Source organism: Hyaloscypha bicolor (genome assembly GCF_002865645.1).
Source record: "Hyaloscypha bicolor E unplaced genomic scaffold K444scaffold_10, whole genome shotgun sequence".
NCBI classification, from domain to species: domain Eukaryota; kingdom Fungi; phylum Ascomycota; class Leotiomycetes; order Helotiales; family Hyaloscyphaceae; genus Hyaloscypha; species Hyaloscypha bicolor.
In genome coordinates, this window is record NW_020194512.1 from 3558780 (window position 1) to 3578065 (window position 19286).

Below are 19286 nucleotides of genomic sequence, written 5' to 3' on the forward strand. Positions count from 1 at the left end.
GCATACCTCACGCAGCGCAAGCCGTTAGGCCGGGCAGACGGAAATCGTTGCTCTTCTCAGCAGATGTTGACTCTGAAGAGCCCTGGGGTATATTTAGGAAGGCCGCAGCCTTAAAATTGGTGGAGCGGTTTAGGAGATGCTGATGTGCGCAGCCAGAGGATATAGAGCGGGAGGTGTCTATAGAGTTGTGGTTCTTGAAAACGTGTGAAGGGTGTGGAGTGTGGTTTTTTTCTCTGCGGGTGGGATTTGTGAACTCGATGGTCTGAGCGAGATCTTCAAATGCATGTTTTAGGAGCGAGTCAACAACGGCTGTGGTTGCCCGGCAACGGCGCCGCCCGCCGCCCGCCCACACGCGAACCGTGCCTGGCCATCGGCGGTTCGTTGTTCCCTTTCGCCGACCACTCAGCTCTTGCCGAGCCTCAGGCCTATTGTGCTGTTTCCCAATCAACGCGCCGGAAAAACAAGATCTTGCAGCGGTTGTTCCGTTCCCTGGCAATTGTCGCTCAACCAGTCCTCTTATCCAGGAATCAATCAGCGCTTAGCATTCCTGGACGATATCTGCGACACAGCAGACAACATTGCCCTTGCCTGCCCGCGATGGCTTCCAGCGGAACAATGAGGGGCACGCCCAAGGGACGGGGCACAGTGCCTGCCTTCACCAACAGTCCCGCATCCAATATTCCACGTCCAGCTTTCGAATCACATCCCAGCGCCTCCCAGAGCGAAGCCGGAGGATCAACAATGAGTGCCAGCAGACAGAAGCAATCCAAGAGAGATGAGGTATGCTTAGCACAGCTCTTATCACCAGTTCCTGGGCACAACTGATAGCATCTTCACAGGCCATTCGGAGGAAGATTGAGACGGACCTCAGCAAGAAGAAGCACACCACTGGCCGAGCACGCCAAACACGAAAAGCTCCCCCCGGAACTGTCCTTGCCCTTCGGCCGAGTCAAGCCCTCCAGATCAAACCGAATACCACTGTCGCTGAGGCGGCACAGTTGATGGCAGCCAAGAGGGAAGACTGCGTGCTGGTCACCGACGATGATGACCGAATTGCCGGTATATTTACAGCCAAGGATCTGGCATTCCGAGTTGTCGGAGCCGGCATCAAAGCCAGCAATGTTACGATTGCAGAGATCATGACCAAGAATCCTCTATGTGCGCGAACAGACACAAGTGCTACCGATGCATTGGACCTCATGGTGAGGAAGGGCTTCAGACATCTGCCAGTAATGGATGAAAACCAAGATATTTCAGGTATCCTGGATATCACCAAGTGTTTCTACGATGCTATGGAAAAGCTTGAGCGTGCCTACAGCTCATCAAGGAAACTCTACGATGCATTAGAGGGTGTTCAATCGGAATTGGGATCGAGTCAACCACAGCAGATCATTCAATATGTTGAGGCTCTGCGATCGAAGATGTCTGGGCCCACTTTGGAGTCGGTGCTGGATGGGAAACCCCCCACGACGGTCTCCGTGCGAACCTCGGTGAAAGAGGCCGCAGCTCTGATGAAGGAGAACCACACCACTGCTGTCCTTGTTCAAGATCAAGGTTCTATTACTGGTATCTTCACCAGCAAGGATGTTGTGCTGCGTGTCATTGCTCCTGGGCTAGACCCTGCAAACTGTAGTGTCGTTCGTGTCATGACCCCACATCCAGATTTTGCTCCTATGGATATGAGCATTCAAGCTGCCCTGAGGAAAATGCACGGTAAGTTTAGTTCATTCGATTCTCCAAATATTTGCTGATCATAGTAGATGGCCATTACCTGAACTTACCCGTGATGAACGAGGCTGGGGAGATTGTCGGCATGGTGGATGTCCTCAAGTTGACCTATGCCACCCTGGAGCAAATCAACACCATGTCCACTGGAGACAGTGAAGGACCGGCCTGGAACAAATTCTGGCTTTCACTTGAGAACGAGACCGAATCTGTGATGTCTGGAGAAGGCAGCCATCACCACAGCCATGCTCATGGCGGACGATCATTAATGTCGCCGGACTTGTCTCGAGGTCATGAGAAGATTGTCGATGCCAGCGTTGCTCCCGGAGACTCTGCATCACATACCGGAGCTGAATCACCTGCTCATTCCGTTGTCACGGGACCGGCCGAGACACCAGCAGAGGAAGTTCCTTTCCCATTTAAATTCAAGGCTCCTAGCGGTCGAGTCCACAGACTTCAGGTCATTGCTGCTCATGGAATGGGAGAGCTCATCGCCGCTGTGATTGCAAAGTTAGGGTCGGAGGTCGATGTAGTCGGGGGTGCAGCTACCTTCGAGGACGGCAAGCTTGGTGTATCAGGTTTTGCTCTCAGCTACCTGGACGATGACGGAGATACCGTTTCCATCACTACGGATCATGATCTTTTGGAAGCAATTATCATTGCTAGACAAGGCCATCGGGATAAGGTTGATCTGTTCGTTCATGATCCGGAGAAGCCCCCGATCTCAGCAACACTGGATCCTCACCCTGTTATTGCCTCTCAACCAACGCCGCCACCATCTACGACCAGAGAGAGGAAGAGGGTGGTTTCTGATGAGGAAGGCAGTGAAGAAGAAGTGCCGGTTCGACGGACGAAGAGAGCCGCGCCTGCACCAGTACCAGAGCAGGTGATTGCTGGTGTGCCAAATGAGCTGCTGTTGCCAGGAGCGATAGTGACTCTTGCTGTTGTTATTGTTGGGGTGTTTGCTTTGACCAGGGCTACGAGTCGTTAATAGTAGATGGGAGATGAATGGGATGATGATAGACTGCATTGTAGCGTTTCGTTCCTTGTACATTTACGTGTGTACTAGCATCATTACTTGAGATGATGCACTAATGAGATTTTTTTGGGCACGTCGCTATTCAATTTCGACTGTGGAGTGCACACGGGATCAATTGACCTTGTTAATCTCTTCGCATGAAAAGCATAGAGCAAGAGATGTGTTGGATGAAGATTTGCTCCATATCCGATGATGCTGTTCGCGCTAGTGAAAATGCCACTAGCGCGGACAGCTTCAACCTCGAAAGTTCTCAGGTCGACATCAGACAACATTCAAGGTCGACCATGATCCTCCGAAATGTAGCCATACGGCATGGCAAGTCTCTTCCTCTTTCCATCTTCTCTGCATATACTAATTGACAGCCCACAGGCCGGAAGGCGCTCGCCGCCCCAACCCCTCGATCCCTCCTGCGAACCCTCACAACAGAAACCCTCGTCGAAGATCGCGAAGCAATCGAGCACTCAATAGACAACCATTGGAAAGAGACAGGGGCGAATCTGAACCAACTATATACCACAAATGCATTGCACCCCACGCGAGATCCCTCCGAATCGATCAAAAAAGTACAAAAAGACTTCATCCTCCGACAGCACATCAAGAAACGCACCTCCCACATAGGCTCCAACATCACGCCTCACTACGAACCCCACCAACTACTCATCAACCCCCCGCGACCTGAAGATGTGACGCTGGAGCTCTTGATGGCGAGTCAAAGCCATCTCGGGCATGCAACAAGTCTCTGGAACCCAATGAACCAGCGCTACATCTACGGCGTCCGCCAAGGCGTGCACATCATAAGCCTAGAAGTAACAGCAGCGCATCTTCGAAGAGCCGCCAAAGTAGTAGAAGGCGTCGCCTACCACGGCGGCCTCATACTCTTCGTGGGCACACGGCCAGGACAAGCCGCCTCGGTCGTCAAAGCCGCGAAACTAGCGCAAGGCTGCCATCTCTTCGAGAAATGGATTCCCGGTACCATCACAAATGGAGATCAGATACTAGCGAAGTGTGAGGTGAAGGTGGTGGATGGACTAGATAAGAAGGTTGAGGGCTTCGAGGAGAAAGCTGCGGAGTGGAAAGCGCTGAGGCCGGATTTGGTGGTCGTCTTGAATCCCAGGGAGAATTATATCCTGTTGCATGAGTGTGGGCTTAATAATATTCCAACGGTGGGTGTCATTGACACGGATGCGGATCCGACGTGGGTTACGTACCCGGTGCCGGCGAATGATGATAGGTTTGTCTCCCTGTTTATTCTGATGGGGAGATGGTGCTAATGAGTGGCCTAGTTTGAGGTGCATACAAGTCATAGCCGGCGTCCTCGGCCGTGCCGGTGAAGCGGGGCAGAAAAAACGTCTTGAAGCCGCGAAGAAAGGGGATATAACTTGGCTTCCTCCTCCTGGTCTCGGGAAACCGAAGGAGGAAGAGGAGAAGGAGAACAAGGCTGCGGGGCCAGGAGAGCCTAAGGGGAAGGGAGTTGAGCTGAATGCGGATGAGGTGGAGAGTGGGAGGAGGAGCAGACCGGGTTCCCGCGGTTTAGAGGAGGAGGATGACGACTAGAACTGTAGGATATGATATGATGGGTTTTAGATGTACAAAATAGATGTGTACAGTCCATGGGATGGTGTTTCAAGCTGGATGCTGTGCCATTATTCGAATCCTCTCTCTTTGATCTTCAATCTTCAATTTTCTTAGCCTTGACTAGGGAAGCTCCCAACTTTATCTCCTCGTCAATTCGTACTATTTCCCATCCCATCCCATCCTTATTCACTCTTCTCTGGAAACCTACTACCAAAAAGCTTTGTCATTAAAAATCAATCGTACCAGCACTAGTCGTGCTACCGCTTTGCACTCCAATAAGAACTTTCAGTCCCACACTTCGCAATTTTTTTACTCGTTTCCTCTCCGACACTAAATCACTTCTATTTCAGTCCAGAACCCAATCAAGATCACATTTTTTGCGCAGAACCTCTCGGTTTGCTTCGGAGTATTTCTATTCGCACAGCTCGAGGCTTCACATCTTTTTTTCCTCCTCAACATCTTCATAATCTCCTCACAATGGACTCATCGAATTCGACTTTCAGCTGGGGAAGGCGCTCCTGGAATCCTTGGGTTTTTATGGGGATAGTGGCGATCTCGGCAGGTTTATGGAATCTCAGCGTGTGGAGAGCAATAGGAGAGCAGAGAGAACGGCGGGACAGAGAGATGCGGGGTCTTAGGAGAAGGATTGAGGTTTTGGATGGGGTGAAGGGTGGGGATGGGAAGAGATGGGAAGTAGCTGTTTGAATTCTTTGGGACTCACACGAAACCCGCACCCCGCATTATGCCTCTCCTTCTTCTCTTGTGTCCTTCACTCTGCTATCTTTATTCGTAATTTCCCTGTTCCTTATGCTTCCTTCTTAGGGTGCCAAGTGTGGTAAGGAGGCCACGTTAAGGCATAGCTTGCGCATAAGATATGACTTACAGTGCCTAGCAGAAATTACACCACACTCGGGTTTTTAAAGACTGTCAATTTCATCTCCATACTTCCCTAATCTACTAGTATAGTCACCCTCGATATTTTCTTTCCTTTGTTCAGTTTTAGTCTGAGGACGTGAGCAGCGGCTGCTTTAACCTGAGCTGAGCCTGAGGCTATTGTTTGATCGTTGCCCTCGTTATGCACAATATACTTGCTCTATAGAAGTTTTGCGAGTATGATCGGATTATTTCCTAAACCGGTGATTCTTTTCCCTGCCTAGCCCCTGCAGCTGGCTTTCTGCTTAACTAAGCCGTAAGTCCGAAGAACTTCAGCATTACGGGTTCATTCACAGGGGCGATATGGCCCACCCCCTGGCCAAAGAAGCCCTGCAGCTTGGTCCCGTCGCCGTAGATCTCCTGAGTATAAGCGGCGGACGGGAAACCCGTAACGTTTTTGCTCCACGGCACGTCGAGCACATACGACCACTGCTTGAGCGCCTCGATAGCACACTGCCCAGCAAATCAGAACTGTAATTCCAGAGAACTTATGCAGGAGCTGAGAGCTGAGACGGCTCCTAAGACAGCTCTTGGGCTCTGCTCAGAGAACAGCTAGCTGATTGATACGAGATTAAGGCTTACCTGCGGTCTCACCAACCCATCTGCTAGGCCATGGAAGACCATCATACGAGTTCGGCGCCCAGTATATCCGGGATAAGAGTTATGGGCGAAGTTACCCCAATCCGCAGCTGTGTGTTCGAGGCCCATCTGACACGTTTGGTTTGGAGTGGCGGGCGTAGCACTCGCGGCGCCAGCAAAGCATGCGTGAGCAGTCCCTGAGAAGGCAGCGCCAGCCTCAAACACATCTGGGTACGACCCAGCCAACACATTTGTCATCATTGCGCCTGAAGAGCCCCCCATAGCAAACACGCGTGCTGGGTCCCCGCTATACTTGCTCAGCGTATAATTGACCATGCTGATGATTCCGAGTGCGTCGCCGCCTTGGCCGTGTGTTAGGCTCCCCACGCTCTGTACATCCCAGCAGTGGTTGAAATTGGAAGTACTGGGGTAGATGAGAATAAAGCCGTTCGTATCGGCGTATGATGGGAGCTTGGTACTAGCATACCACTGCGGACCGGTTCCACCACAGGGGTGCAGCTATGATTAAAGTTAGCTGGGAAATGGCTTGTAGTAGACACACGCAATGAGTCTTGATTGGTTTTACTAACCGCGACGATAATGGCCGGTTTCGTCGCCAGCTTATCCGGCATGTAGATATACATCTGGATGTTAGTAGGATTCGTGCCGAAGCTGGCAACCGCCTGCAGCGAAGCGCAAAAGCCGAGTGCCACACATGTGGCAAGCACAAAGATGGACGGGCTTGGCCGAAACATAATAGTGGGTACAGAGAAGTTACGATGAAGGTACTGATAACTAACTGGAATATCTCGGTTGTGGGAACAGGAGAACGAACATAGAACAATGGTTTTCTTCTTTTCTAGAGACTCGGCATTCCTACTTATATATATATAGCTGCCACTAGCAGATGAAATGTGGGGAAGTGTCAAGTTAATGCTATAGCACTCAGAAAGAACTGTATCACTTGACTACATCCACAGCTGGTAATGAGAGTCGGCAACTGAAGCCATTTTGGCCGATGGGAGGCCTTTTGTTTTTCCGAACACGGAGAAGAACGTGAGGCTGGCGGCTAAAACGACAATACTTTGGATGAAACCTCCCCGTTCGTTGCAAAGTACAGTACTCAGTTACGACTTTCTGAAACGAACACTACTTTTTTCCGGACCGGTAGCTTGGATCGGCAAGTGAGGAAGGATAAATACAACGCTGTACCGAACTCTCTGTTATTGTTCCGCCACTGGTAAGAGTGCTACTAATAGTGTTGACGCGGTGCAGGTTCGTTCGGTGTCTATCTTAGCCAAAGAATAGCCCCGGAGAATAACTAACCCTCCTAGTGTTTTCAGAGGGCCGTTGAAATGAAACGCTAACTTTATGTGAGAGAAAGCTCTCAAAATTCTAACAAAACACTAGTAACTCGGCTGGGGGCCATCGGCCCTCGAAAACCGCCAAGCAGTTGTCGAACATAGTTAGCCGGGCCGCCTCAACTTGCTCCAACGAAGTCATTTGGGCTACATAGCACCGACAGAACCTGCTGCATTGCGGGCCTCGGAGAAGCCGGATTCGTCCTATCCAGGACACCTGGAACCCTTAGAATCCAGTGAAATCTTTGTTTCCAATTATAGGTTTCAGGCTGTGCTTACACCAGTTGAGCAAGTAGAGAGCAATATTTTATACATTTCAAATAGGAGAATCTTTTAGTCCGTGGTGAATGTTTGTGATATTTGGGGCGGAAAGATGCGACGCGGAAGGGGAAGGGGAAGATGCTAGGGAGATGAAGAGAGGGAAGGAGAGGTATGGATGTGTTTGATTGGCTGATTGGTTGGCGACGAGGCGGTGGCGCTGAGCTGAAACTCCTTTCTCCTTCTGCTTTTGTTTCTTTTCGGAGTCTGCTTCTGGCTTCGCTTGATCTTTTCTCTTTCCTTTATTGTTCTTTTGCTTCCATTTTTTCTTCTCCCGCTTTGAACGCGTGAAACTTAAATTAGGCTCGCCATTGTGAGATTCGACTCTCCCAAGGCTTGTGAAATTTCAACTGCGGAGGCAGGATCTTGAGTTCAGACTGCTCCGTCTGTTAGGGCCTGGCTCCCAGCGTCCATATTTATCGTATTAATTGCTGGGCATCACCTCCTTATCTTTTACGTGTACACCTTTTGAGTTGTGCCACTTGCATATTTTAATTTCTCGATATTCTTTGAGTTGTCTTGATTCCCTTTGAAATGGTCTTGAATCTTGACTACCTCACTAGTAGCAAGAAATGTTCCTGCTTAAAGGGGGTGGTTGTCTCCGTCAAGTGAGGGGCCAGGGAGGGGTGCTGCCTTTCCACGTGCAAACGGAATAAATGCCCCTTCTTTTCTGTATCTCGCGAGCCGCTTCATTCCCGTCGAAACGTTATCCGCGAAATGAGGCACGAGGTTCTCCTTATTCTTTCGAAATTCTGGTTCTTTATTGAACCAGTCTCAGCCGGTTCAACGTGGAAGGCTTCTGAGACCAGAGCTCGGCATATAAACTGGCACTCATCTTTTGCCCCAGCAGTCTCCTCCTTCTTCAAACGCAAAATCACAATCACCCTTCTTGTCCATAGACTATTGCTCTCATCCGGATACTGATCTTGAACCTATCGCGATATTAACATGGCACCAACCGCTCCTTTCTCCTACGCCGGGCTTTCTAAAAAGATGAGCGTCAAGTTGAAAGATATTTCTAACGACCAAGGTGCCTTCGAAACAATCTTAGTCACTGATCGCAACTCCGAGACTATAGAAATCTCACTCATTCGCACAATTCGGGTTCCCGATAATGGTAATGCTTACCATCTCCCTCCAGATTGCGCTTCATTCACACTCTGTTTAGTGTCTGATTATGCGGAGTCACTGCCACAGTCACTGGTTGCCAAGGGAGGAATTTTCACTTCCATTTATCGTAAGTGGTAGTTTCTATCTCATTATTATTCTTGACATCGATAGTACGTTAATGATTTATAGAACTAGAAGCCATGGGGATCAGTTTTCAAGCTCGGTATCAGGGTTGAAAGCAGAGAGAAGATCATACTATATTGCTATGGGCAAGAAATATGGTTATCCATTCTTCACGCTTTATAAAGAGAAGAGCGGTATCAATGGCAACTTCCCCGGCATTCACAATGTTGGTCACTTGATCCCAAGCGAGGTATCAAGAGAACTTACTACGAGGGTCTTTATGGCTTTTCTGTGGTTGAGTTCAACGCTATTGACCAAAAGACCTCATTTGATCCAGTTCCCTCAATAGAGAAGCTATTGGGCGAGATCAAGACTGCGGCTGAGATTTGAGGTCCGGTTCTTGGAGATTACCACTGAAGATAGCGATCTTTGGATGTTCGGAGCCCGGGTGGTGCATTTCAAGCGGGCAAGAGAATGGGCTCAGGCGTCAGGAAGTACATGGAAAATAGGGACCATGCATGCCATCAAGGAGGTGTTTCTGGAGTTCTAGCAAATTCAACTCAATCTTCCTTAAGTATGCATATTTCATTGTTCAAGAATCTTCTCCTTGTTTTGACTCCACGTGGATTTATTCCTTCGATTAACTGCTCACATTCTCTTGGTGGAAGTTGTAAGGGTGGCGCGGCTACCCCTTTTGTAGAGGCTATGCATAGCCTCGCTTAAGCGCCAACCACAATGAGTCTGGACGGTCATTTCAACCTACTTCTTCCTTCCTCCCTTATTCCTTCAACCTCCATGTGCGCTCAATCGATTCCAATCAACGCAGCCCCACGATTTATTGAGGAGCACGTCTACGCCGCTTCTCCTTTCTCTCGCTTTCCGCACATCGATCGACAGTGAGGGACCTTTCAACCCTCAGTCGGAGACGATTCTCCTTCCCTCTAGAGGCAATAACCTTCTTTATACCTAATATGGCTCCTGGCACCACCCCCGAAAGTATTAAGGCCGCCTTGGAGAGTGACTACAGAATCATTCCTCACGCCGGTAAAGATAGTATCCGCGTTCATTACGAAAGCCCAGCTTCTTTCCTCGAGATAACTCTACGCCACACCATTCGTCTCCCAGACAATGAGAAATCCTACTATTTCCCACCCGACTGTGAGCCATTCCCATTTTATAGCGTCAACGAGTAAAAGTCGGAATTGCAAGCTGAGATTGTCGCTAAGGACAATTGCTTCATGCGGATACATCGTAAGCCTCCGTCTCCCCGGGTTGTTCCCAAACTAGGACAATGGCTCCCTCCAGTTCCCAAATATACGAAACACAGTGGAACATCGATTGACTGATGCTTGCTTTAGAACGTGTGGCTATGTGGATTAATTTCGAAGCCAGCCGTTCATTCGCCGTCAACATGTTCTGGGGTGGTTCAGGTGAACCATCCAACGAGAACATGGCAACTTGCCTTCGACGACATACTTTATTGCCCCAAGGTCGGTCGGTACGGGGCTATATGAAAATCTAATTGTCCCCCTCCGAAATAGAATTATGTGAAAGAATAGGGATCTAATTATTCCATTGAAAATGGAACTTCGGAAAGCGAATTGTCTGATCGTTCCTATTTAATCTAGTCCATCTAACTATTTATCGTAATGTCCCCCCACCGAGCTGGCAATTCATACTCTCCCAGTTGGGAGCGTGGACACCCAGGCAGCAATAAGAACGAAGATAACCAGACAGAAAGACCACCATATCTTTCGGGCTGATTCAAGGTCGCTTCTTAAACACGAGATCAAAATCTCACGAGCTTCCAAAACCAGCTGCGCTTCTCTGTCTCTCGTCTCCGCTTCTTCCAGGGCCACCCTCATCTTCGCCTTATACTCCTCCGCTTTCTCTTTCTTCCTCACAGCTTTCTCAAGCTTAGCCGACGTCTCTTCGGCTAATGCGACTATCCTCCTTTCCCTTTCCTCTCCTATTTCTCTTTCTTTCTTCTCAAGCTTGTAATTATCTCGTAGCTCATTGAACTTGGTACGGAGCTCCTCGAACTTTGATTGTGAAGCTTGAACCTCTTGTCCCGCCGACTTCAATCCCTCAGCCTGCTCCTTATTTTGTGCCTGCAGAGATTTCGCTTTTGCTTCAAGTCTTTCAATGTCCGTCTTTAACTCGGGGACTTTCAACGATTCCTCATTGAGCTGCGCGATCTGCTTGAGGATCTCCTTAGAGAAACATTCTGCATCCTGCAACTTCTTTCGGATCTCTCTGCACTCCCCCGTCTCGACCTCGAGGTCTGAAATCCTCTTATTCAGTGCTACGCGTTTGTCATGAGCAGCGATCTCAGCTACTTTCAGTTGAATTTGCCACTTAGCCTCCTCACGTATTCGAACGTTATGTTCCGCTTGTTGCGCTCGCTGCTCCGCAGACTTCACTTGCTCCCCCATACTCTCTACCTTCTCACGGAGGGTGTCTTCCATACTCTTTTCTCCTTTACGAAAAGCGTCTTTGATACCCTTCTCCTTTTCCTCGAGAGTCTCGGCGAACTTTTTCTGCTTTTCGCAAAGTATCTTCGCAAATACAACCCTCGTCCTTTGCATCTTTGACTCAACCATCGCCTTCAGCTGATCGTCCTCCTTGATGCGAGACTGGAGCTGTTCTGTCAAAAAGAGATTCCTCTGCACAGACTCGAAGTCTCCGGACTTCATGGTTATCACTTCTTGTTCGTCCAAGACTGCAGAGAGTTCTTGCAAGAGAGACTCTTGCCGTTCCTTCATAGCCTCTCTCATCCCCTGTGGTTCTCCATTGTTCCCCAGCTTCAGGGCCAATGTCCTGTGCTCGTGATCCCCGCTGTTCTCCAGCTTCTGGATCAATTGCTGACGTCCATGCTCTTCATTGTCATCCGACTTCGTGGTCAATGTTTCTTGCCTCTTCGGAATTTCCGGGTGCACTGGGTTGCAACTGGGTCGAAATACCACATCGTCTGGAACATTGAGCGGGGAGGTGATAACGGTTGAGAGGGAGAGGGAAGAAGTCACCCTGGGTCGCGAACTACCCGCTCGAGGCATGTCCGGAGCAGGAATAATCTTTGTACCTTGGCCGTGTGGTCCACTATTACACGGGCCGCAGCCGGTTGCGATGATGGGAGCCTGTGAATGCACCACAGTATCTGGCACATTGAACGCCGACTCTCCATTTTTCTCCAATTCCACTCCAGGAGTCAGCGCATCTTGTATGTTCCCGAGTTCAGGGTCGGAGTGCTCTTGGCCTTTGTGAATTTGTGGAAGTACCACGGCGACTTGAACGTTGAGCGGAGACGTGGCGGCGGTAGACGAGGAGGACGTGGAGTCAAGATCTGAGCTCGATGCACGAGACATTGGTGTAAGCAGTGCAGTGGTATCTACTTGACTGCTTGATTGTATCGGAGGTCGTCTGTCGGTTGTGTCGGCGGGAAGTTGAGCAGGGTTGTTGCATTCGGGGAGTGTGAGCGTGTTGTGTCGAGTGGGGAGGATTGGAAGCACACTGTAGCTCCTCTCAAAAACGAGACCGGTTGGAGTAGCGACGTAGCCCATATTAAAATTTCCGTTTCTGATTGTTCACTGCTCTCCAGGAACAATCCGAATTTCCCACTCTCGGTAGTCCGTAGCCAACAAAGGGTTGAATTGGGTGTTAGAGACGGGTATCCTTGAAGGATACGAGCTGTTACGTTTCTTGTAGGAGAATACTCGTTCGCAAGAGATATGAATGTTTGTAAGTGTCAATGTCGCGGTTCTGAGGAGTATCGGATCAAAATTCAAATGAAGTTTCTGTGAGGCCAATGACGACTAGACAGTCCAGGTCGAAATATCGAAACAATTCTTAGCAAAGCGAGTTTACCAGATCGAGCTTGTAGAATGGCTTCGCGCTCCTTGCCGAAGATTAGCGCTGAAGTAATGGACCAGAAATTTGGTAAATTTAGGTCTGTTGGAGCCGAATTGTTGTCATATTGGGATTTAGTCTGACAAGCGGCTCGGGCCGGGCAGTAAAGCTTCCTTGAATTTCTTTAGAATATAGCCCCTCTGCTAACAGAGTTTAAGATTGAAGCTAAATATTCCTTGAGTGGGCACCTTCTAGACTAGTTTCCATACCAATGCTTCTTCAATTCTTGTGCAAGCCGGTTTAGTTTTAGAAGTGCGGATGCGTGATACTTGTCGTGTTTCTATATATTTGAAAATGGCGAGAAGATCTTTCTCGGGTTAAGGTGAAAGTGCTCTAATTCTTGAATGGGGTTCAAAGAGCAGAAGCAACATATTAAGCAGGATCGGGTAAAAGGGCTGCATCACGTGACTTATTAGATTCCTCTTCCTGGACGAGCGTCCAGTCTCAAAGGGCATCAGGAATTTTAAGACTCTGCATCTATGTCACGCGAGGGCATCAACATACTGAAATTCTTTGGGAACAAAATTTCTTGTGATGACTTGTGCAAATTCAGCCTCAGTGGATTCTTGCTTTTCTGACCTTTCCGACCACAAAAAGCGAGCGCTAAAAAGTTCACTAGGTTAACAATTATTTCATGAACGTTTATTCCACTCTTGAGCTTTAAGTTCTCAGCGAATTTGCTCACTGTTCCAAGAACTTGGTAGAGCAGCTTAAGTCAGGTTCGAGGCTCTCACACGAGCCCCTTTTCAACCCCTTTCGGCTCGCTTAATTCCAGCAATCTTCTTTATTAACAGAAATGGAAGTTCTGGTTTCGAATCGAGATATCCAAAACAATGCATAACATCAGATCCAGCTGAATAAAGGAAGTTCTGATGAGATGAGCTCTTGAAAGCCGGTGAATGTAGGTTTGCTCGGCCGCATCACCTGACCCATGCTAGCCGAGGAAGCACAACGACGTTTCACCGACTTCACCCCCCACTCTGGAGCGCATCAACTCAATAATTACTCAAACCCCCATCCGACCAATGGCTACGCATGTCAATTTTCACCCAAGGGATTGATGGTTCGTCCTGGTTGAGCGCGGGGACGCCGGCTATCACGTGCACGTACCGAGACGAGAACCACGAATGCTGCTGCCCCGCGGCCTGACCCGCCTCAGCTTCGTTTGGACGAGTCTTGCCGAACAATTGGTTGTTGGTTTTGAAAGTGCTCTTAGTGTGTAGCACACGGTGTCGTGGGATAGTATTGCAGACGGATCGCACAATAGGAAGAGATCCGAACACAATAGCTGGAATCGTCAAGTGAATCCACACAATAGCTGGATTCGTCAAGTGAATCCGGATAGCGTTGTCCCCGACTGTCGGCTTTTCCGGCAGACATATCAAAACTCTTTCTTTCGGACTTCCTTCGACAAATAACCATGGAAGGCCTATCCATCATGGACTCATGTTGTTCGTGCAATCCCGCGTCCAAGGTAAGTCGGTCTCATCTATCACGAACCAGTGCTGACTTCTCTTGACAGCTTGTTCACCAGCCAAAGAAACGGCGCTTCTCACAAATCGGAGCCCTTCAGACTCCGAAGCGTCGGCGTCTCCATCCCAAATTAGCCATTTCGACCTCCCTCAACGCCCGAAACCGCATCTCCAAGCCTCTCGACCGCTTTCATCTCTTTCCCCGCCTCCCACCCGAGCTCCGGGAAAAGGTCTGGAAGGATGCTATGCCCCCACAAGTCCTCACCTGGCGTCAGCACCAACCCGTCCCGGCAGCTCTCCACACATGTTACGAGTCCCGCACCCTCTGGCTCGAGACGCACACCATCTCGCACTGGAAGACCAACGTCTTCGACCGCCACACCGCGTTCATCTCCAGCTCCTCCGACATCATGTACTTCCCCGGCGTCATCCCAGCTTTCAAAGACTGGACCGAGATCCCAAAATCGATTGATATGGTGACGGGCAGGGTGACCCTTGGCAGGTGGCTGCATGATGTGAAGAGACTGGCAATTCCATACGAGGCGGCGATCAGGGAGTTTGGGTTTAATGGCGGGTCGATGAGGGTCCCTCCACCTCCACCTCCACCTCCACCTGCTTGGGTCAAGGATGCACTACCTGTTGGTCCGTGGAAGAAATTGCTTTCCCGGTGCCCAAAGCTGGAGGAGCTGGTGGTCGTGATGGGAGTCGAGAGGAAGGGGCGAATGAGCGGGATTGAGAGTGAGGGGCAGTGGGAGGAAGTTAGTTCTGTCAAGCTTCCGGTTGAGCCTTGGGGGTGGCGCTGGGAGTTGCCGAATTTTAGGGTGAATGGTTGGAAGGCGGAGAGGTTGTCGAGGGTGAGGGAGTTGGAGGTTAGGTTTGTTAGGTTGGAAAGAGACTGGCAGGGACAATCAATGTAGCATGAGAGCTTGGGACAATTGAAACTGGGCCTGGGCGATTGTCACAGGAATGGCCTGGGACATTCACATTTGGAGTCTGGCGAATCGTATTTAAATGATCGGGAAATTCCGGTTGATCGAATGGAATGGTTCAGGAGGCAGCGGAACAATGCCAACGCAGCAAGCAATGAATCAAATGAATCGATGAGAGATTGAAAGCAAGAACTGGATGGAGCGGTGTTTCGTGGTTTACAATTTCTATTTAAAGATTACTCTTTGATTTATAAACGCCGACTTCTAGACGATAGAGACGGCAATGTTCTAACTTGAGATCGACTGGAAACCCAGCCGTCGCCTCTGCTTTCATAATGCAACACTCCCAAATAAGAAAGACAACTCCTATACTTTTACTGACCACCGATTTGCCCCCTAGGCACGGGTCGGATCCACGAGCAAGCAACATTAACACCAATCGAACACGCGCCAATGATCCAGATCGCCCTGTCATAGTGCACACCATTATATCTGAACACAATGGCAAAGATGATACCCCCTAGATTCCCAGAAGCGCCGACTATGCCACTCAGAATACCGTTGGCAAAAGGATGCACGTGCGGCACGACAGCGAAGTTCGCGCCGTTTGAAGCATCCATGAAGACCGCCAGCCCAGCAATGAGCCCGAACATCGTCTTCGTGTGGTGGGAGTTAGTTAGTCCAATAGCGAGTTCGAAACAGCCCATCACGATGCCGCAGAACACGAGCCAACCCTTCTTACCCCAGATACTGCCTGTGTACTTGAAGATCAGATCGGAGACCACACCGCCGAGTGGTCGGAACACAACGTTGAGGAGGCCGAACATGGCAGCCCAGCGGCCGGTGCCGGTTTGGCCGAGTTTGGGGAAGTTCTTGAGGTAGTAAGAGCCGAGGATCGAGTTGATGGCTAGCTCGCCGCCAAAGGAGCAGGCGTAGGGTGCGGCGAGTGCGAGGGTTTGCAGGGAGAAGAAGACGGAGAGGCCCTCTTTGAGGGTTGGGGCTACGATGACTTCGCCTTCGGCGGTGTCAACGGGGAATACTGAAGTGTTGGCCTCGGTGTCCTTCTCGGACTTCTCAAGTGGAGAGGAGTCTTTGATGCTGTTTGTGGAGGAAGCGGGCGCAGTGATGGGGTCGCCGACGTGGTGGCGGGTGGCCCAGGAGCCCGTGGGGGTGTCCTCGCCGAGGAAGAGGATGGCGAGGCCTACGGCGGTGATAATGATGAAGGGGGCGATGAAAGAGACGCGCCATGCGACGTGGGCGGTCAAGTGTTGCTTCTTCATGAGGGAATCGAAGATGGCGGGCATCACGAAGTACTGAAACATTTGTCAGTCACACATCTGAAGGCTATCAAAATCGGAGGAGTCTCACGGTAATCCCGCCACCAGCGTTACCCCATCCTCCAGCGAGACCATTGGCAGTTCCGACGACATTTTTGTCGAAGAAGCCAGTGGACCAGACTTGGCAGGGAACGAACGAGGCGCCCAAGACACCGATGAAGAAGCGGAGGACGATGATTCCGGTGGGGGTCGTGACGAGACCAGCCATGGCAGTAGGGATGGCGCCGGCGAGTAGACAGCCAGCAAAGATGAGACGGGGTCCGAAGCGATCACACAGAGGACCAGCCATGAGGCGGATGACGAGCGTGCCGGTGAGACTCATGATGTTGGAGTTGGCGTACTCGTTCTGGCTCATGTGGAGGTCCTTCTTGATGGTGAGGGTCAAGAGAGGCGGGAACGCATACCTTGATCGTTTATCAGCACTTCGTTGCCTCAATTTCGATAGTTTGGGGGCATATTTACCATGACAAGAAGGCGGTCATGAAACCCAACCAGGAGAAGAAGAATGTCCGCCCATACTTGTCGACAGGGTTAAGGACAGGAATGGAGCGCGCCTTCTTGTTAATCGGATTGATCTCCGGAGCAGCCCACAATTGGGAGACTGCGAAAGGCATACCGGCAGTTTGTATTCCCGATGCACCTGGTGTTGTTGAAGTGTCGTCGTCGAGAAAAGTCTGAAATTGGCGAGGCGAAAAAAGAAGCAATGATCACGAGGACAGGGCGAGGCTGGCGCTGAATAACGAACGAAGTATAGGGGTGCGCTCAACTTCATATATAGTAAACAATCCGCGACTCAAAGAGGCGATGGAAAATGAAGATCTCCTTGGACCTGACTGTTTCCTTATCTGGGAAAAACCCTGGACACAGTGTTTTTCCTTCTCCACGGGACATTTTCGACCGTGCGATTTGCGGAGAGAGGGAAGCGAGAGCCAGCTAAGCGCCACTGGGCGGAAGAAGCCTTCTGGCCCATTTTTGGGATATGTATGAGACGAGCATCTGGGGATACAAGGATGGTCCTGTTCTCCTCAATTCCACGGAGATCTGGAATGCCTGGAGCTACGGTTTGATCCCCCTTTTGTTCGGGGACAACCTCTTGGCTGCAGCCAAAATCCTACCAATTGAACGTACCACCAATGACGAAATCAGTATCCAGGGGTACGAAGAAACTTGATACTATTCCCAAGAAAAAGCGTGAGATAAGAGGATTATGTCTCAGTCCCACGCCCAAAGATAACGCTGGTATCTTTGTATCGTGGGATAGCACATGCAAAACGCCACGTCCTGCCCTGCCAAGCATCAGCATGGCATCGGGAGGCTTGGAAAATGAGGGTCTCAGCTCCCAAAAGGGGTCTCGGCAATTTGGCGGGTCGATGGGGGTTATATATGTCTGAGGCGGCGGAGAAACCGGAGATGCAGAACATCGCCCACGCGAGATAAGGTTTTGGGGACGGGGATGGCGCCGCGGAGGCTTCAGGACTTGAACCTCAAGAGATGTTGGAGGAGAAGACAAACCCATCGACAATCAGCTGTGCCAGGTACACACACTCAGGTGAGAGGTGTGAAGGTCAACTTCAACAGCCGAGGAGAAGGTACAGAAGTACACGATGTCGAGGAAAATTGCTTTTGCAATGCGAGTTGAAAGTTTTCAAATCAGATAGGAGATGTCGTGGAGAAGCCAATTTCGAAATGAACTCTCGTGTGCCATTATTCTTCCGCAACCCAAATGTACATCGGTCACCTGACTGCTATCACATGACAAATCACATGACTACACATATCTTTCCCCGTCCACGTTATCTTCTCCCTCTAGCTCAGCCGCTCGTTCTCAGCAGTCCGTAAAGGAGCCACGCCATTATTTAAGCCTTAGCAATTAATTTTGGGTTAATAATAAACCCGGCAATAACCAAAATCACACACCTTAATAAAAGTACTAAGCTAGTAAATAGCAATAATTCAAGATACTATAGTGGGTTTTTTGTCTCTTGTTTCGTGACTCCAGTCACGTGTCCTTCTCTTCAAGTACACTAGCGCTAGTTAAGGGGCTATATAAGATGTCCATGGCTGCACGGAGACAGCGATCTGTACCACGTTTGCAAGCGCGATTGACTGATGCGTGTCTGCATTTTTACAAGAAGTCTTGAATTGAATGCGATATCAATACTGCTAAGTGCTTTCTGGCCGAGTCATTGTTATTTCACTCAACAGATAGTTTGACCCCTCCCCGGAACTCGCGGAGTACCTGTTCCCTGGTGGTTGTAAAGCCATTCTCAATCCCGAAAGCAACGACCAGTCTCTGATTTGAGGCTGCTCGTTTCTGCAAAGTTGCGCTGGAAAGAAGTTCGTGATATATGTGGTTTTGAGGCAACAATGGCAATGAAAACCCAAAACACCAGGGATGAAATAATGCCAACTGCCGGAACAATTTCAACTGGGTACTGGAAACTCGTCATGAGGATAAGGATGAGTTAATTTTGTGTCTGAAGTCTTCTTCATACTCTAATTATCTTCCACTCCTCGATATTGTCTTTGCTGTTGATTAATTGCCACCGTACTATTCAACTGTGGATCGTGACACGACATTCTGCAGTGTCACCTTTCACAACAGGCCTATCCCAGCGCTAATAAAACAACTTACAACCCGCCACTTCTTTGTTGGATTTAGGGTAAGGGTTTGACTGAATAAGGAAAGTCACCCGCCCGAAAGGAAGTCCAGGGTCGTGAGTACCTGTACTCCTCCAAGTTGAGATATATCACGTGCTCCAATCTTTTGATAACCGCCTCAATAGAAAGAGTCAATTGGAAGAGGGTTTCATGCACAGGTGATAATACTTCCTACAATCATTTTCTTTCATTGTTTTTGCGTTGTCAGGTGACGAGAA

The 19286-nt window shown here is 49.7% G+C and overlaps 6 protein-coding genes across 6 annotated transcripts; 3 read left to right on the forward strand and 3 right to left on the reverse strand.

The window, feature by feature from the left end:
* Positions 1 to 463: 463 nt before the first annotated feature.
* On the forward strand, positions 464 to 2716 carry K444DRAFT_579211 (CBS-domain-containing protein; the record flags this gene model as incomplete). The annotated part of the gene is made up of 3 exons (XM_024877648.1): positions 464 to 780; positions 840 to 1713; positions 1758 to 2716. Exons 1-3 carry the CDS (start codon positions 598 to 600, stop codon positions 2714 to 2716), a joined length of 2016 nt encoding a protein of 671 aa, XP_024744457.1. The 5' UTR covers positions 464 to 597.
* A 132-nt stretch (positions 2717 to 2848) lies between these two features.
* Positions 2849 to 4506, forward strand: K444DRAFT_17967 (ribosomal protein S2). The gene is made up of 3 exons (XM_024870805.1): positions 2849 to 3079; positions 3134 to 3995; positions 4048 to 4506. Exons 1-3 carry the CDS (start codon positions 2902 to 2904, stop codon positions 4316 to 4318), a joined length of 1311 nt encoding a protein of 436 aa, XP_024744458.1. The 5' UTR covers positions 2849 to 2901; the 3' UTR covers positions 4319 to 4506.
* Positions 4507 to 5521: 1015 nt separating this feature from the next.
* Positions 5522 to 6606, reverse strand: K444DRAFT_639445 (carbohydrate esterase family 1 protein; the record flags this gene model as incomplete). The annotated part of the gene is made up of 3 exons (XM_024884384.1): positions 5522 to 5725; positions 5855 to 6370; positions 6442 to 6606. The coding sequence occupies 3 exons, from the start codon at positions 6604 to 6606 to the stop codon at positions 5522 to 5524; spliced, it is 885 nt and encodes a 294-aa protein (XP_024744459.1).
* A 7312-nt stretch (positions 6607 to 13918) lies between these two features.
* K444DRAFT_17988 (uncharacterized protein) lies at positions 13919 to 15251 on the forward strand. Its single transcript, XM_024870807.1, has 2 exons — positions 13919 to 14143; positions 14192 to 15251. The coding sequence occupies exons 1-2, from the start codon at positions 14090 to 14092 to the stop codon at positions 15056 to 15058; spliced, it is 921 nt and encodes a 306-aa protein (XP_024744460.1). The 5' UTR covers positions 13919 to 14089; the 3' UTR covers positions 15059 to 15251.
* Positions 15252 to 15444: 193 nt separating this feature from the next.
* K444DRAFT_623712 (putative nitrate transporter) lies at positions 15445 to 17021 on the reverse strand (the record flags this gene model as incomplete). Its single annotated transcript, XM_024882312.1, has 3 exons — positions 15445 to 16383; positions 16439 to 16811; positions 16870 to 17021. The coding sequence occupies 3 exons, from the start codon at positions 17019 to 17021 to the stop codon at positions 15445 to 15447; spliced, it is 1464 nt and encodes a 487-aa protein (XP_024744461.1).
* Positions 17022 to 17349: 328 nt separating this feature from the next.
* Positions 17350 to 18061, reverse strand: K444DRAFT_17991 (uncharacterized protein). Its single transcript, XM_024870808.1, has one exon. The coding sequence runs from the start codon at positions 17921 to 17923 to the stop codon at positions 17519 to 17521; it is 405 nt and encodes a 134-aa protein (XP_024744462.1). The 5' UTR covers positions 17924 to 18061; the 3' UTR covers positions 17350 to 17518.
* Positions 18062 to 19286: the final 1225 nt, after the last annotated feature.